Source organism: Furipterus horrens, unplaced genomic scaffold, assembly GCF_987537825.1.
Source record: "Furipterus horrens unplaced genomic scaffold, mFurHor1.1.pri manual_scaffold_1, whole genome shotgun sequence".
In the NCBI taxonomy this organism is placed as follows: Eukaryota; Metazoa; Chordata; class Mammalia; order Chiroptera; family Furipteridae; genus Furipterus; species Furipterus horrens.
This window is the reverse complement of record NW_028327171.1, coordinates 131,803,422-131,822,457: the sequence shown is the minus strand read 5'-3', so window position 1 is coordinate 131,822,457 and position 19,036 is coordinate 131,803,422. Positions and strand designations below refer to the sequence as shown.

Genomic DNA, 19,036 nt, shown 5'->3' with positions numbered 1-19,036 from the left:
CTGGGGGAGAGCTCCTGGGTAGGAGAGCGCTGCGCTGACCGACCACACTGGAATCCTGCAGAACAAAGGGATGGTGCTGGGGCGGGAAGAGAGATAAGAGCACGCACGCCTATAGACAGGGAAGCCAGTGGAAGCTGTAGCTGGGAATAGAGACAGTTTTGGGGCAAGGGGAAGAGCCCACGCGGGAAAGCCGCTGCAGAGCTCCAAACTAGAGGAGAGGCCCTGGGCAGGAAAGTGCCACTGGGCCCGGCACTTTGACCGACTGTGCCAGAGTCCTGCAGAACAAAGGGACGGTCTTGAGACAGGGAGAGAGGTGGGGTGCGCAGGCATATAGACAGGGAAGAGAGCAGAAGCTGTGGCCTGGGAATAGACACACGACTGGAGGCAGGGCGGGGATTGCTGGCAGGCACAGGCTGCACCAACAGTGGGAAGGAGTAGCTGGGCAAGCCTAAGGAGGGCTGAGGGTGCCACAGGAGGGGACAACTGAACGAAGCTCACAGCAGAGCGGCGGTAGGCCCACGAATAAAAGACTAGCAATCCCAGAATCAAGCAGAACCTTCCTACAGCCAGCCAACCAACCAGAAAAGATTTGAAACCCATGGAATTTTGAATAGGGGACGACTCAGGAAGGAAGGAAGCAAAAACAAAAAACAAACAAACCAAAAATACCCAGAGACTGTGCCTAAAAGTTGAATTGAGTTAAAATCCTCTCATTCTTTTATTTCTCACTCTCTAACTGCCCCTCCTGTCCTTTCTATTCTCTCTCCTTTTCTCCCCTCCTCTTCCCTCCCTTCTCTCCCCTTAGCATGTCTCCCCTTCATCCTATTGTTAATTTTTTAATTTTAAGCTCTCTCCCTTTCCTTCCTATTCCTTTCTTCTAATCACCTTCCCTCCCCCTTATCCTCGTCCTCCCTCCGTTTCCGTTCTCTCTCTCTCCTTTCTCTGTGCTAAGCACTTTCAATTTTATTAAATTTCTTTATTTTGTCCCCCTTCAGCCTACATTCGTTTTTCTCTCCTCCCTTTCCCTTATTATCCTTCTCTCTCTATAAATATTCTCTCTTTCTTTCTCTATCCCTATTCCATTTTATATTCTAATCTTTTAATATTTAAATTTTAATTCTAATCTATTCCCCTCCCCCTTCACCCTCCCCTTAACCCTTCTCTCTTTCCTCCCCATCCCCTCTCTTCTTTCTCTCCCTCTTGTATTTCTCTCCATCATCCTATCTTTTGTCAACTCTTCAATTTCAATTTTTCCCTCCCTAAGATCTCCTCTTCCTCTTGATTTCCTTCCCTACCCCGTGTTCTTTCCCTCCCCCATCCTCTTCTTTCTTCCCTTCTTTCTAAGTACTTTTAATTTTATTAATATTTTTCTTTATCCTGACCCCTGCTCCCTCTCCATTCAATTATTCTTGCTTCCCTTTTCCATCTCTAATTCCTCTCTATATATTCTCTCTTTCTATCTTGCTATTTTATATCATGTTTTAATCTTCTAATTTTTTTATAATATATATATTTATAAAATTTTAATCCAGCCCCCCCTCTTCTCCCTCCCCTTCGTCTTTCGTTCTCTCTCCTACCCTTCTCTTCTCTTACTTTCTCTCTCTCTTTCCTCTCTCCCTTCCTGTCTTGCTATTTTCTACTCTGCATTTTTATTCTTGAAAAATTCTTTCTCTATCTGTTTCCTACCTTCTAACCTCCTCAGCCCTCTGCTTCAATTTTTGGCTGTCTGCCCGGATGTCTGTTGTGTCTATCCTCCCTTCCATGCTAAACATATAGCATATACTGATTATATAATCCTAATACTATACACTTCCACTTTCTCACTACACTGTAACCCTCTCCTCCTTTTCAAACATACAGTGTAAATGTTAATTGCTGTCTTAGATAACCTTGAGCCTAATTGCTAATATTGCTCTATCAACTTCCCCCTCAAATTACCCTTCCTTCATTTAAAACAACTCCTATCTGTTTCTCCTACGAAATAAGAGTCCCAATATCTCCACAAATATATTAATACGAGCTCATTTGCAACCTATAGTGAGATTGTAGTTGGGGGAAATATTGGAGGGTGTGGGTTTCTTGCCTGGGTTGTGTGATTACGTTTTAGCAGCACCTCCACAAAAGATCTCAAGACAAGGTGGGCAGAGTGACTCTCAATCAACTAACCAGAGAAAAAGATCCACCAAAGAGTAGCTGAAATACAACCAGACAGATTAAACAAATAACATCAAGGACAACACAGAAAGAGATCCAAGATGGCGGAGGAGTAAGTGGAAGCTACACTAACCTCCTCCCAGGACCAGCGAGTGTTGACTCAGCCCCAGTACAGCAGACAGACCATTCCCCTCCAAGTGGCATCAGACTAAGGGGAAATAAAAGCCCTACCTACAGGAATTAAGCTGCCACACCCACGGTCCTTAAGCCTGATGGCTAATCACAGATTGAGTAGATTAACAACTAAAGAAGACAGACAAAGCCAGTAGATCCCTGGAAGTCTCCAATACGCTGCCTAGGGCCAGTATGGTACATGATCTGACGCTACCAGAGGCAGATCCAGGAAGTGCAGATCATTCTAAGAAGCACCAACAAACAATAGGAATCACAAAAATGGGAAGACAGAGAAACAACCCCCCATGAAAAGGAAAGGTAGAATCCCCAGAGAGAGTGCTAAATGAAATAGAGGGGAGCAAACTATCAGATATGGACTTCAAAACATTGATTATGGAGAAGCTGAATGAGCTCAGCAGAAATTACACAGAACTCCAGGGAAACTACAAGGAACTCCAGAAAAACTACAAGGAACTTACAGAGAACTACACGAGCATGAAAAAGGACATAGAAGCTACCAATAAGAGCCAGGAGGAAATGAAGAATACGATCCTTGAATTGAAGAACACAGTAGAAGGAATTAAAAGCAGGTTAGAGGAAGCAGAAGATCGAATCAGCAAGCTGGAGGACAATGTACACAAAAACACCCAGACAGTGCAACAAAATGAAAAAAGACTGAACAAGACTGAAGAGGTTCTAAGACAGCTGCAGGACAACATGAAAATTAATAATATCTGTATCATACGAATTCCAGAAGGAGAAGAAGAAGAGCAAGGGATAGAAAACCTCTTTGAAAAACTAATGACAGAAAACTTCCCTAACATGAGGAGAGAAAGAGTCATGCAAGTCCAGGAAGCACAGAGGGTCCCAATGAAGATGAACCCAAACAGGCCCACTTCAAGACACATCATAATTAAAATGCCAACATTCAAAGACAAAGAGAGAATCCTAAAAACAGCAAGAGAGAAACAACTAATAACATACATGGGAGCTCCAATAAGGCTATCATCAGATTTCTCAGCAGAAACACTACAAGCCAGAAGGGAATGGCAAAAAATATCCCAAGCAATGAAAAACAAAGGCCTACAACCTAGAATACTATACCCAGCAACGCTCTCATTCAAAATGGAGGGTGAAATAAGGAGCTTCCAAGACAAAAGAAGGCTAAAAGAATACATCTCCACCAAATCAGCAATGCAAGAGATGCTAAAGGGTCTGCTCTAAGAAGATAAAGAAACAGAGAGAGACAGAGAAGAACACGGTACAAAGGGGAAAAATGACAATGAATAAGTACTTATCGGTAATAACCTTAAATGTAAATGGATTAAAGGCTCCAATTAAAAGACATAGGGTAGCTGCATGGATTAGAAAGAATGACCGACATATATGCTGTCTACAAGAGACCCACCTTAGAACAAAAGATCTACACAGACTGAAAGTAAAGGGATGGAAAAAGTATTTCAAGCAAATGGACATGAAAAAAAAGCTGGGGTACCAATACTTATATCAGACAAAACAGATTTCACAGCAAAGTCCATAAAAAGAGACAAAGAAGGGCATTTCATAACACTTAAGAGAAAAATCCATCAAGAAGATATAACCCTTATAAATATATATGCACCTAACTTAGGAGCACCCAAATATATCAGGAAAATTTTGAAAGACTCCAAGAAAGATATAGACAGCAACACACTCATAGTAGGGGACTTTAACACCCCATTGTCAACACTGGACAGATCTTCGAAGCAAAGAAACACCAAAGATATTGAGGCACTGAACAGCACTCTAGATCAAATGGACTTAGTCGATATATATATAGAAGCTTTCACTCAAAAAAAGCAAAATATACATTCTTCTCAAGTGCACATAGAACATTTTCAATGATAGACTACATGGTAGGACACAAAACAAGCCTTAACAAATTCAAGAAAATTGAAATTATATCAAGCATCTTCTCAGATCACGATGGCTTAAAATTGGAAATCGACCTCAAGGAAAAAACTCAAAAAGATTCAAACTCATGGAGAATGAATAACATGCTATTAAATAATGAACGGGTTAACAATGACATCAAGGAAGAAATCAAAAAGTTTCTGGAAACTAATGATAATGAACACACAACAACCCAAAACCTATGGGACACAGTGAAAGCAGTCCTGAAAGTTCATAGCCATACACGCCTACCTAAAAAAGCTAGAAGAATCTCTAACAAAAAATTTTACCCTACAGCTAGAAGAACTAGAGGAAGAACAACAAGCAAAGCCCAGATCAAGTAGAAGGAAGGAAATCATCAAGATCAGAGCAAAATTAAATGACACAGAGACTAAACTAACAATTCAAAAGATAAAAAAAAGTAGGAGCTGGTTCTTTGAAAAGATAAACAAATTGACAAGCCTTTAACCAGGCTCATCAAGAAAAAAAGAGAGAGGACCCAAATAAGCAAAATCAGAAACGAAAGAGGAGAAATCACAACTGATACCACAGAAATACAAAGGATTATAAGGAATTATTACGAACAACTGTATGGCAAGAAATTTGACAACCTAGAGGAAACGGACAAATTCCTGGAAACCTATAGTCCTCCCAAACTGAATCAAGAAGAAGCAGAAAGTCTGAATAGACCAAAAACAGCTAGTGAAATTGAAGCAGTAATCAAAAAACGCCCAGCACACAAAAGCCCTGGACCGGATGGCTTCACAAGTGAATTCTACAAAAGATTTAGGAAAGAACTAACTCCTATGCTCCTCAGACTATTCCAAAAGATACAAGAAGAGGGAAGACTCCCAAACTCGTTCTATGAAGCCAGTATAACCCAAATTCCAAAACCAGGTCAAGACACAACAAAGAAAGAAAACTACAGGCCAATATCGCTGATGAACATAGATGCTAAAATCCTCAACAAAATATTGATGAACCAGATCCAGCAACACATTAGAAAGATCATACACCACAATCAAGTAGGATTCATCCCAAGGATGCAAGGATGGTTTAATATTCACAAATCAATAAACGTAATACAACACATAAACAAAATGAAAGACAAAAACCACATGATCATATCAATAGATGCAGAAAAAGCATTTGATAAAGTACAACACCCATTTATGATGAAAACTCTCAGCAAAATGGGAATAGAGGGAGCATACCTCAACATAATAAAGGCCATATATGAGAAACCTGAAGCCAACATCATACTCGATGGGCAAAAACTGAGAGCATTCCCCCTGAGATCAGGAACAAGACAAGGATGTCCACTCTCTCCACTCCTATTCAACATAGTCTTGGAAGTTCTAGCCACAGCAATCAGACAAGAAAGAGAAATAAAAGGCATCCAAATTGGAAAAGAGGAAGTAAAACTCTCATTATTTGCAGATGACATGATAGTGTACATAGAAAACCCTATAGACTCCACAAAAAAACTACTCAACCTAATAAGTGAATTCGGCAAAATAGCAGGATACAAAGTCAATATTAAGAAATCGAAGGCATTTTTATACACCAACAATAAAAACTCAAGAGATAGAAACTGAAAGAAAAATCCCATTTATCATAGCAACAAGAAAAATAAAATACCTAGGAATAAACTTAACCAAGGAGGTAAAAGACCTGTACTCAGAAAACTACATAACACTGAAGAAAGAAATTAAAGAAGATACAAATAAATGGAAGCATATACCATGCTCATGGATGGGAAGAATCAACATCATTAAAATGTCCATACTACCCAAAGCAATTTGAAGATTCAATGCAATCCTTATTAAAATACCAGCAACATATTTCACAGACCTAGAACAAATACTCCAAAAATTTATATGGAACCAAAAAGGAGCCCGAATAGCCACAGCAATTTTGAGGAAGAACACAGTAGGAGGAATCACAATACCTGATATCAAACTATACTACAAGGACACAGTAATCAAAACAGTCTGGTACTGGCATAAAAACAGACATATACGTCCATGGAACAGAATAGAGAGCCCAGAAATAAACCCAGGTTCATATGGTCAACTAATATTTGACAAAAGGGGGTGTGAGCATATAATGGAGTAAAAATAGCCTCTTCAATAAATGGTGTTAAAAGAACTGGATTGGTACATGCAAGAAAAAAAAAGGAAGCTAGACCACCAACTTATACCATACACCAGAATAAACTCAAAATAGATAAAAGTCTTAAATATAAGCTGTGATACCATAAGTCCTAGAGGAAAAAATAGGCAGGAAAATTTCAGATATCCCATGTAGCAACATTTTCACTGATATATCTCCTAAGGCAAGGGAAATAAAGGAAAGAATAAACAAATGGGACTACATCAAACTAAAAAGTTTCTGCTCAGCTAAAGAAAACACCAGCAAGATGAAAAGGAAACCAACCATATGGGAAAATATATTCGCCAATGACATCTCAGACAAGGGATTGATCTCCAAAATATATAAAGAACTCATACGACTCAACACCATGAAGACACACAACCCAATTTAAAAATGGGCAAAGGACCTGAACAAACACTCCTCCAAAGAGGACATACAGAGGGCCCACAGACATATTAAAGAATGCTCAACATCACTAGTCATTAGAGAGATGCAAATAAAAACCACAATGAGATACCACCTCACACCAGTCAGAATGGCCATCATCAACAAATCAACAAACAACTTGTGCTGGAGAAGATGCGGAGAAATGGGAACCCTGGTGCATTGCTGGTGGGAATGCAGACTGGTGCAGCCACTATGGAAAACAGTTTGGAATTTCCTCAAAAAACTAAAAATGGAACTGCCTTTTGAACCAGCAATTCCATTGCTAGGATTATATCCAAAAAATCCTGAAACACCAATTCAAAAGAACCTGTGCACTCCAATGTTCATAGCAGCACTATTTACAATAGCCAAGTGCTGGGAACAACCTAAATACCCATCTGTAGATGAGTGGATCAAAAAACTGTGGTACATTTACACAATGGAGTTCTATGTAGCAGAAAGAAAGAAGGAACTTCTACCATTTGCAACAACATGGATGGAACTAGAGAGAATTATGCTTAGCGAAATAAGCCAGGCAACGAAAGAAAAATACCTTATGCTGTCCACCTATTACAGGAAACTAATGAACAACACAAACAAATGAGCAAAATTGAACCAGAGGTATGTAAACAAGAAGTAGACTAACAGTAACAAGGGGGGAGGTGGGAGGGAGAGAAGGGGGTAAGAAGGGGAAGGGTCTAGTCAAAAAACATGTATAAATGACCCACAGACATGGGCAACTGAGTGGGAACTGAATGTGGGGGAAGGGAGGGGCAGGGTGTAGGGAAGCAAGAGGGGGAAAAAGTGAGACAATTGTAATGGAAAAACAAACAAAAAATTTTTTTTAGTGGGGGAAAAATGAAAATATGAAGAATGGAAATGCCAGTTCAGTGAATATTAGGACAAAGATTTTCCTTCACGTTGTATATTTTTCTCCCTATCTGATCCCTCCAGAGTTTGGCATTCTAAACAAGTAAGTAATGACAGAAGTTTCTTTGCATAAAACTAATAAGACCAGTTGTTAATAGAGGTTCCTTTTTTTCTTTTTCCTTTTTTTTCTTTGTTTGACCAAGTCTTTGACTGGAATGTCAAGTTTAAAGGACACATGCTTGGGCTCAGGTTGTTACCAAAAAGCCCTGAGGAACTGGGAATGACTTTCAAAGGTAATAAAAGTCCGCGAGATAAAAGGCCTGGTACCATGGTTGGTTGTGCGGTCCATAGCAATCTTTCCAGGGAAGGAACGAAGGTTGTTTTCCTTAAAGATGGCTAAAAGGGACCTTAAGGCACAATGAAAAACCAGAAAGACTTGGAAAAAACAGGTGTGTACAGGCAAGGATGAATGCCAGATATGTGGCCCAGCTTCTGTGCCCTGAAGAGCAGACTGAGGGTCACCCTAAATGTTCCTTGGGTAAGTTCCAGCAAAGCAGAACTAAAGATCATAAGTGATCATTTGCTGCTCTTGTTGTTTATGCAAATGAACAGGATAAATTAAAAATGGACTTAATGTAGTCCCTTTAATGACAAGGAGGGTAATCTTAGGGAGAAAAATCATTATGCAAGGAAAATCACAATGATCAGTGGTAGACTATAAAGTAGTGCAGCTAACCGTCTTAAAAGTTTCTTTTCATTCAAAATATGTTTTCACTTGAAAGTTAAACCATGTCTGTGATATCATCAAAGATATTTAAGTTGCAGGCAAGTAGAATGTCAAGTGCCTTGCAACTGGATGTCTTCCCAATAAGACAATCTTACAGATTTAGAGACTTGTTTGTCGGTTATGTTACATAAATTAACATGTATTTTCTGTTTTCAAAAGGCATAAGCCTATGACCACATTACCTGAGTGATTGTCTGTACGTATATGCCTCACTTAATCCTGTCTGCAGCGCTGCCTCCTGAGACTCAGTGGTTTGGTAGAAGTAAATGGCTGCGTTGGTGAAGAATGGGGTGGTCTGGGCTTCACTTTAAACCTGCTTTCTCTTTTCTATCCTAATGGCTTGGACAGAAAGGACCCAGAGGTCTGAGAGGAGGGAAACCTGAACTATCCCAAACTAAGTATGGTGAGCAAAAGGGTTTTGGACAGGTAAGATGTGCCTAGCACACCTTCCTCCAAAAAAGCCCTTTTAATTCTTTTTTTTTTTTTCCCCTAATGTGGAACATTGAAAAATTAATCCCTGCCTTTTGTCATCTAGTGGTTATGGATTGAATGATGTCTTTAATCTTGTTGCCAAATCTGTTGCCCCCAGAATACAACAAGGATGCCAGCCTGTTAAACCAAGCACACCGTTGTCCGGTGACAGCCAACTGACCTGGAATCTACACGATCCATCCCCATGTGGGAAGGCCACCCTCCCCTCCACACTCTCACTCTTATTAGGGATTTCTGGACCCAAGGGTAGGTAGGACGACGACCATTTCCAGCTTGAAGCAGCTAGAGGAGCTCGAGATCTTCGCCCATTGTCGTTTATAAGATTATAAAGGGTCTTAAGTCTGAGAGGGAGGGATTGTAATTTTTTATTGTTAAAATAATTAATTAATCACATATTTACTTTTAAAAAAAGCGGGAAAGCTTCTATGTACGAACCATGGGTATGGACTTGGGGGGTGATTGCTGGGGGAGGGAGATGCTGGGTGGAGGTGAGTAAAGGGGAGAAAATTGGAATTATTGTAACAATATAATCAATAAAATACACTTAAAAAAATAAAAAAGAAGAGTTAAGGACTTCCAGTCAAGATGGAGGCCTAGACTGACACACTCTGTCTCCTTCCACAACTAAGAAGGAATACAACTACCGCAAAACCAGAAATAACCAGAAGTTCCAGAAAATAAAGCTACATGGAAGCCCAACATATGAAGTTATAAAAAAGTGGTGCTCATCCAGATGGGTAGGTGGGGCGAAGCCAGGGCAGAGACGTCAAGCTGTGCTGGCGGCGGCAGCTGCGGCAACAGCGGTGAGACGACAATAAGCACAGACACCAGTATTTAAGGGGAGGCAAGAAGCACCTGAGGAGCAACCCCAGCTGCAGACCAGACCATCAGCTTGCAATTCCAACGTGGGAGAAGTCAGACCCCCTTTGCCTCGGACTGTGAGGGCCAGAGGGCATGGGGATGGAGGAGGAGGCTCCCAGTTTCTGAGCAGAGAGTGAACAGCAGGAATCCATCTTGGACATCCACTCCCACAGAAAACGCCACAGTGTGGTGAGAAGGGTCGCCCAGTTCTGACAAGTGCACAGGGCTCCACCCCTGTAGCATAGGAGGTGTGACAGCCCCGCCCAGGAAGCAAAGGTAAACACAAAACTGTCAGGATGGCACAGATCATCATAGAGATCTGGGAGACATAGCTGACTAGACAGTAAATATCTATTCTAGCGGCTCAGCAGATAGGAAATCTTTCTGAGGCTCAGTTCAGAGCTTTGGTTATATGAATGTTTACAGACCTAACAGCAGATCTTAAACAAGATGGGGAAGGAATGAAGAGTAGTCCTGCTGCAATGAACAAAAACACATATAAAACTAGTGGTGAGGGAAAGAAAACCAGGGATCAAATTAACAAGTTGGAACACAGGGAAGGAACATATAGTCAACCAGTGCAGAAACAGGAAATGAAATGTGAGGAAAATGAGGAGAGGTTCAGAAACCTATGGGATAGCTATGAGTAGGCCAACATCCGAATCATAGGGTTGCCAAAAGGTGAAGAAGAAAAACTAGAAATGGAAAAATTATGTGAAAAAATAATGAAGCAGAACTTCCCTAACTTGGGGAAGGAAATAGACTTACAGGTCCAGGAAGCACAGAGAGTTCCAAAAAAACGACCCAGGGAGAACAACACCAAGACACGTTATAACCAAAACATCAAAAATTAAGGATAAAGGGAGAATCTTAAAAGCAGCAAGAGAGAAGAGGAGAATTATGTACATGTACAAAGGGGTCCCAATAAGACTATCAGCTGATTTCTCAAAGGAAATTCTGCAGGTAAGAAGGGACTGGCAGGAAATATTAAAAGTAATGAAAAGCAAAACCTATAACCATGATTACTCTATCCAGCGAAGCTGTCATTCAGAAGAGAAGGGCAGAGAAAGTGCTTCCAGGACAAGTAAAAGTGAAGGAGTTCATCAGATCCAAATCACTGTTATATGAAATGTTAAAGGGACTTGTTTAGTAGAAAGAGGATCAAAACTATGAACATTAAAATGAAAACTGGATCACAACAGCCAACAGAAGCTAGGGAACTGAAATAAAGGGAAACTAAGTAGGCAATGGGAGTGGGAAAAGAATTATAGGTATGGGGAACATTTTGGGGGGAGATCAGTGGGGAGGGGAATGGGGGAAAGGGAGGGAGATGGTACAGGAATTAAGAAGCATAGTAGGAGGGAGTGGAGTAGACAGAAGATGTTGAGAAGAACTATATGCACAATCAATGGGCATGGACTAAGATGGAAGACAACTGGAGGGAGAGGTGTCACTGGGTAGAGGGGAACAAAGGGGAAAGAAACTGGCACAACTGTAACAGCATAATCAATAAAGCATATTAAAAACAAAAAAAGAAGAGTTAAGTTTCTACAGCATATTTCTGGTCACAAAAACATCACCAAATTTCAAAATAAAGACCTAAAACACTTCTAATATAAAACATTGAAATATGTGAGCTATACATACATTTAAGAAAGATGAATAGGACTTCCGGCTAAGATGGAGGCCTAGACAGTCATGCTGTATCTCCCTCCACAACTAAGAAGGTATACAACTGCCTCAAAACTAGAGACAACCAGAAGTTCTAAAAAATCAAGCTGCGTGGAACTACAACAAACAAAGATATAAAGAAGAAATACTCATCCAGACATGTAGAAGGGGCGGAGCTGGGGCGGGGAGTACATGGTGTGGTGGTGGCAGTAGCGGCGGCAGGGGCAGGCCAGTGGAAGGCACAGTCACACATTTTAAAAAGTAGGGAGGGACACGTGAGGAGTGCTCCCAGCACCAGACCAGATGGCACAGCTCACAGATCCAGCACCGGGGAAAATAAAGTCCCACTGCTTCTGACTCTGCACACCAGTGGGGGTTGGGGTGAAGGAAGAAACTGCCGGTCTCTCAGTAGAGTCCATTTGTTTAAAGGCCCCCCACAGTCCTAGAATACCTGCAAACCCACCCACTATGGGAATGACAGCCAGGACTGTTGTCCCGACAGTAGAGAGGTGTTGGTCCCATACAGAAGTGGGAGAAATGTCTGGAACGGGGGTGAGTGCTGAGCAAGCGGTATTATTCCCTCTCAGACCCATCCCCCTCAACACAGCGCCACAACATGGTGAAAAGGGTCACCCTGTACTGATGAATACCTAAGGCTCCGCCCCTTACAATGTAACAGGTGCAACAGCTCTACCTAAGACACAGAGGCAAACACAGAAGCCTGTCAAGATGACGAGACAGAGAGGTATGGCCCAAAAAAGGGAACAGATCAAGGTTCCAGTGGGAGAACTAAGCAATGAGGAGACAGCCAGCCTGACAGATGAGGAGATAGCCAACCTAAAAGATGCAGAGTTCAAAACACTGGTGATAAAGATGCTCACAGATTTGACAAATATGCTTAAGTATAGCAAATGCATAAGGGAAGAAGTGAAGGCTATGCTAAATGAAACAAAGGAAAATCCACACAAAATCAATAATGAAGGGAAGGAAACCGGGATTCAAATCAATGATTTGGACCATAAGGAAGAAACAAATGGTTAACCAGTACAGAATGAGGAAACAAGAATTGAAAGAACGAAGGAGAGGCTTACGAACCTCTGGGACAACTTTAAACGTGCCAACATCTGAATAATAGGGGTGCCAGAAGGAGAAAGAAAGAGCAAGAAATCGAAAGCTTATGTGAAAAAATAATGAAGAAAAAATTCCCAAATTTCGCAAAGGAAATAGCATACAAATTCAGGAAGCACAGAGAATCGTAAATAAGCTAAACCCAAAGAGGACCACACCAAGACACATCATAATTAAAATGCCAACAGTTAAAGATAAAGAGAATCTTAAAAGCAGCAAGAGAAAAGCAGAGAGTTACCTGCAAAGAAGTGTCTATAAGACTATCAGCTAATTTCCCAAAAGAAACTTTGCAGGCAAGAAGGGACTAGCAAGTACTCAATGTGATGAAAAGCAAGGACCTACAACCAAGATTACTCTATCCAGCAAAGCTGTCATTCAGAATGGGAGGGCAGATAAAGTGCTTCCCAGACAAGGAAAAGCTAAAGGAGTTCATCATCACCAAGTCACTATTATATGAAATGTTAAAGAGGCTTATTTAAGAAAAAGAGATCAAAATTATGAACATAAAAATGACAACGAACTCACAACTATCAACTGAATCTAAAAAATAAAAACAAAAACTAAGCAAACAACCAGAACAGAAACAGAATTATATGTATGGGGATCATTTGGAGGATTATCAGCTGGGAGGGAGACGGGGGAGAAATGGGGAAATGTTGCAGGGACTAAGAAGCATAATCAGTTGGCACAAAATAGACAGGGGGAAGTCAAGAATAATACAAGAAAGGGTGAAACCAAAGAACTTATATGCACGACCCATGGACTGATCTAAGGTGGGTGTGGCTGCTGGAGGGAAGGGTGGTAATGGGAAGAGGGGAGAAAAGGAAAAATAAATTGGGACAACTGTAATAACATAAGCAATAAAATATACTTAAAAAAAAAGAAAGATGAATAAAAACAAGTAAGGGAATTATTTTCCAACTAGCTTATTCCAGTTCACAGTCACAGTTGGCTAGTCTATCCTAGCAGTTCAGGGTGCAAGGTGAGAATCAACACTGGACAGGATGCCGTCCCATCACAGGGACACTCACACACATACCCAGACTCACTCGGACTGGGACAATGTAGACACACCAGTTCACTTCACATGCAAATCTTTGGGATATGGGAGGAAACCAGAGTCCCTGAAGAAAACCCATACAGATAGGAGAAAAGTTACAACCTCTACACCAGCGGTTCTCAACCTTTGGGTCGCGACCCCTTTGGGGGTCGAACAACCCTTTCACAGGGGTCGCCTAAGACCATCGAAAAACACATATATAATTACATATTGTTTTTGTGATTAATCACTATGCTTTAATTATGTTCAATTTGTAACAATGAAAATACATCCTGCATATCAGATATTTACATTACAATTCACAACAGTAGCAAACTTACAGTTATGAAGTAGCAACGAAAATAATTTTATGGTTGGGGGTCGTCACAACATAAGGAACTGTATTAAAGGGTCCTGGCATTAGGAAGGTTGAGAACCACTGCTCTACACAGACAATGGCCCCAAACAGGAATTGATTTTTTTTTTCTCTCATCAACATTATAAGGAAATAGCGATACAATGTTAAATGAAACAACATTATTTGAGGACCTGCTGTATTATTATTAGAGGAGTAGAAAGAGATAGCATGGTAGATAAATGTTAACAAACTAAACAAAGAAAATCAGTTTAATTAATTATTCTTTAGCATTAGGACACTAAAAATCTAATTGGCTATTTTATTTCTTTAAACAGAGTAATTTATATAGTCAACTACATCTTTCTTCTCAGTAATTACATTATCAATATTATAGAGAATTATTTGTACATAATCAAATTACCAAACTGCTACATTCATCTGGATCCCAGAAAAGACTGACAATATTGCTGTCAACTTACAATCTTTGATTTGAAGATATCCAGCAGACCTGATAAATGAGTGTACTGATTTGGCACTTTTCGAAGATGAACCATTTCAAAATCAGTTCGGACACCAGGACCCTGACATTCTCCCACATACATTCTTCGCCATTTGTGATGAATTTGCACAAAGAGTGGCACCTGGCTGTAGGACATAATTAAATAGGAACAGACTGTAAGTTCATTAAACATTGGAAACTCCTAAACCTCAAAATTTTCCACTGTTACATTATACTAATCTCAAATATTTAAAAGTACTAACTATGGAACACTTCACAGACACATTTATAATAACGACACTCTTAAGCTCTTTTCTCTTTACCCTAGTAAACTGAAGAAACTATGTTGTGGCACTTTGTGGTCAGAAAATGGTTTTACATAGTTGAAAGTAAAATTTTCTTCAATAAAAGCGATCATGTCATATTAGCCTTTCCAAAGTCATGATACATGAACTTGATTCACAGATAATAAATAATAAAAATTAAACCAATATTCATGGTGAAATATTTTTTATCATTTGAAGATACAGTTGATCCTCACTATACACAGATTTTCATATGTGCAAATTAGTCTACTTACCAAAATTTGTTACCCCCCAAATCCAATATTTGTAGCACTTTCAGGCATTTACAGACATGTGCACAGCATCAGAAAATTTGAGTCACCTGTTGAGCATGTTCCCAGCTGAGGTCGAACAAGGCAATGCTGTCGTCAAGTTTTAAAATTAGATTTTGTAACAAATTTTAAATAAACTAAACATTTGGAAGCAAAGAGCAAAAATAGTACTCTTCATTTCAAATATTCATTGAGTATTTCAGAAAGTTCCCCTTTATAAAAGCTGCTCTCTAAAGGTTTTGTTGAATTACTCTTATATACCATATTCCAGCAGTACAATATGTACAAGTACTAACCCAATTATAATTTAAAAAACAATATTTGATAACATTTTCCTTAATAAAACATAAATAAAAAGTTTTTAACTTATTGTCTAAGTTTTTTGAAATGTCCTCCTACCAGCCGGTGTTTCCCAAAGCAATAGACACAGAACTCAGAAGAAGATTGCACTTAGATTCACTGAGAACAGCATCAGTGTTTGCAGCAGGGGCAATCACCACGAATTCTCGCAGTCCATACCTTTAAAAAAAGAATCACTGCCTTTAATTAGGGGGAAACTTCAGAATACAAAACCCTTTATATGAAAAACATGAAAACATTACCTGAAGGAAATTTAACAAGTTGGGTTTGAAGTATATGTGTTTTTCTTTTTTTTTAAATGGCAACTGAACCTACAATCTGAATTTCATTTAGTGATACACTTTCATCATTCAACTACTATTTACCCTCTATTATTTACAAATTAGAAGCAATTTGCTGAAATTACAAAGCTAAGAACACTAAGTAACAGTTTTGCTTTCAAGGTTTAATTTTAAAGATAAAAGATGAAAGCCAATACTGAAATTTTGCTTTAACTGATAACATTAAGTTCACTAATGTGGAAAGAGAAAGTCTGAAAGATTTCCCCAAATGGCAAGAAAATAATTATCAGCCATGATGTACTTGGTGCTGTTTGTTTAGATGACAAAAATTTATTTCATCTTCTCAACACACCTCCAACTTTCTATCTCTGAAATCAAAATTAGTTATTTAGAGTGGTAGACTATTAGACAAGAGCAGAGCAAGAACGACAGGCTAGGTACAGAGGTACAGGTCACCAGGGTGGAAATCCCCAGGTAACTAGCAATGGGCAAAACTGGAAAAAAAGTAACCTTTCCTCCCCTAGCATATAGCTGCTCATGCAGTTTGAACCCCCTGGCCTTACACATCACTGATCATGTGGTTTGGACCCTCCCTGACCTTTCCTTCTCAGGCATGTCACTAGTCCTGCAGTAGACCCTGTTGGAGGGGGAACAAGGAGCCAAAGAGTGGCCTCAAGTGACTCTCATGCAGTGCCTTTGCACGACCACTCCCTTAAGCATTAATCTCTAGGGATAATATCTAGGCCTCAGTTGTGTTTCAGCTCCAGGTCCAGAACCGCAGGAAAATCAGAGAAGCAAAGACATGGCTGATATCAGGACCAGCTACACTGACTAATGACTGGCACTAACAAATCAGTACAGACCAAAACCCTGAAAGGGCACACCTTGAAAGGTGATAAATATTCTATTGAGATCCTCCCCGGGATGCCCCGAAAACCTCACCCTTAGAAGCCCTTATGACAGAGGACCCATCAGCTCTCCCTCCCCTTCTCACCTAGGTGCACTACCTTTACCTTTCTCTCTCCTAAGCTCCAATGGCCCTTATTTTGCCTAAGTTGTTTCCTGAGCCCATTTTTTCTACTGCTCACCTCTTCTACTTCTATGATTTTCTAAATAAACCTTCTCTTAAAGTTTGAATCCAGAACTCAAGAACCAAGGTTGCTGAACCAAGGTCCAGTCTAACTCCACTGGTCTAATACCTGGTGCCATTTTCAAAGCCAACAGAAGCAGCATCAAATACTGGAAGGAGCCAAGGGCTGTGCATTTTAAGCTCTAAAAGTCTTTTAAAGGTTTTATTTTTTCTGGGAATGTAGGAGGGTAGAGAAGACAATAAAAAGGGACCTGGTGGCTTCAAGCACCTGTAGTCACAAGATCTGCCCCATTAACACTGACCTCCTGATGTACTTGAGAAATAGGACACCCCTGTTCCTGACTCATGAAATACAATTTGGTCTGGTTCAATAACCTTGAAAATTGTTCCCAGAAACTTCGGACTTCACAAATAAACTTTTGGAAACATGGGGAGAAAAAAAAAGTTTTCTTTTCTTTTTTAAATGTCCTTGGAAGAAAGAAACAAGAGAACATTTCCCCATGCCACCCCAGTACTAGAGTGAAACCACTGTCAACGATTTCTTGGTTATGCTTCCAGAAATATTTTATCTATGTACCCACCCTACTCTCAAAGATTATACTATATATACATTGTGTTCATTATCCTCTACTCATCAGTACTTTGCTTCCAGTTTTATGCTGTTGCAACAACACTGTGATTGTTTCTCTAAGTGGAATAAATACCTAGAAGCTGCTGGGAAAAAAGAACATCTCTGCATCTTTAACATTGATAGCTGATGCCAAACTATCTCCTTCCTCTCCACACATACACAGATTGTGCCAGTTTATATTGCCATTAATAACACATAAGCCAAAGTGAACTGTTTTCTATTTATCTACAATAAAATTCTATCCTCTGGTTTTGTTTCCTCTACCTGAAATGCACCCCCCACACACACACACACTTTACTGTCATCACTGAATATCCAAATCCTGATGGACTTCCTTGAGGATTTACCTCAAAAACCATCCCATCACTCCTGTTAAATATGCTCTCTTCCTGAATTCTAATGTACTTTTCCTATTGTTAGTATCTTTGAAGGATCAATGTAAGTCATTGATTTACTTTCCATACTAGACCCACTTGATGCTTGAGACCATGCCTTCATCAAGTAAACAAACATTAAGTGGGGACTTTAAAAGTGAGCAAAAATAAACAACAAAAAAGCAACCAGATAAAAAGTGAACAAAAGACTTGAACAGGCATCATATCAATGATATACAAGTGGCAAATAAGCACATGAAAAAATGTGGTAAACATCACTAATTATTAGAGAAATGTAAATCAAAACCATAATGAGATACAACTTTACAGCCTTTAGAATGTATATGACAAAACGCAAAACAAAACAGAAAACAGGTGTTGGCAAGGATATAGAGGAATCAGAACCCTTGAGTATAGGGGATAGAAATATAAAATAGTACAGCTGCTATGGAAAATAGTACAGTGGTTCTTAAAAAATTTTAAGCATAGAATGACTAACAATTCCACATCCGGGTATATACCCAAAGCAATTAAAAGCAGAGACTCAAAGACGTATCTGAATACCCATTCATAGCAGCATTATCCACAAGATCCAAAAAGTGAAGATAACCCAAATGTCTATTAATAGATAAATGGATAAACAAAATATGGTATATATACATGTAATGAAATATTATTCATCCCTAAGAAAGAAAAGATTATGATACATACTACAATATAGATAAATCTTGAAGATATTATGCTAAGCAAAATAAGCCAGGCACAAAAGAATATTGTATGATTCCACTTATACGAGGCTTGCAGAGTAGTCAAACTCAGAGAGAAAGAAAGTATTATGGTGGGTAGGGCCTGATGGGGAGGAGAGAATGGGGAATTATTGTTTAATGGGCACACAGTTTCAATATGGGATGATGATAAAGTTCTGGAGATGGAGACCAGTGATGGTTGCACAAAAATGTGAATGTATTTAATGCCACTGAAGTGTATCCTTAAAATGGTTAAAATGGTAAATTTTATGTATGTTTTACAATAGTAAAAAAAAAAAATTAAATATAATAAAGGAGCAAAACTAATACATTTTAAGGAATAAGGAATATAAATAGCTAATAATTCTTTTAAAAAAAGTTCAACCTAAC

General features: G+C 39.4%; 1 protein-coding gene across 5 annotated transcripts in view; it reads right to left on the bottom strand.

Moving 5' to 3' along the window:
• The window catches only part of RAB3GAP1 (RAB3 GTPase activating protein catalytic subunit 1), a 124,646-nt gene that overhangs the window by 49,140 nt on the left and 56,470 nt on the right, over positions 1 to 19,036 (bottom strand). For 3 of the 5 annotated variants that reach the window (XM_090279467.1, XM_090279472.1, XM_090279479.1), the window contains 2 exons: positions 15,564 to 15,683; positions 14,529 to 14,694 (listed from right to left, as the gene is read on the bottom strand). In XM_090279467.1, the coding sequence (XP_090135593.1) occupies positions 14,529 to 14,694; positions 15,564 to 15,683 (286 nt within the window). The other 2 variants (XM_090279485.1, XM_090279489.1) reach the window with 2 other exon arrangements.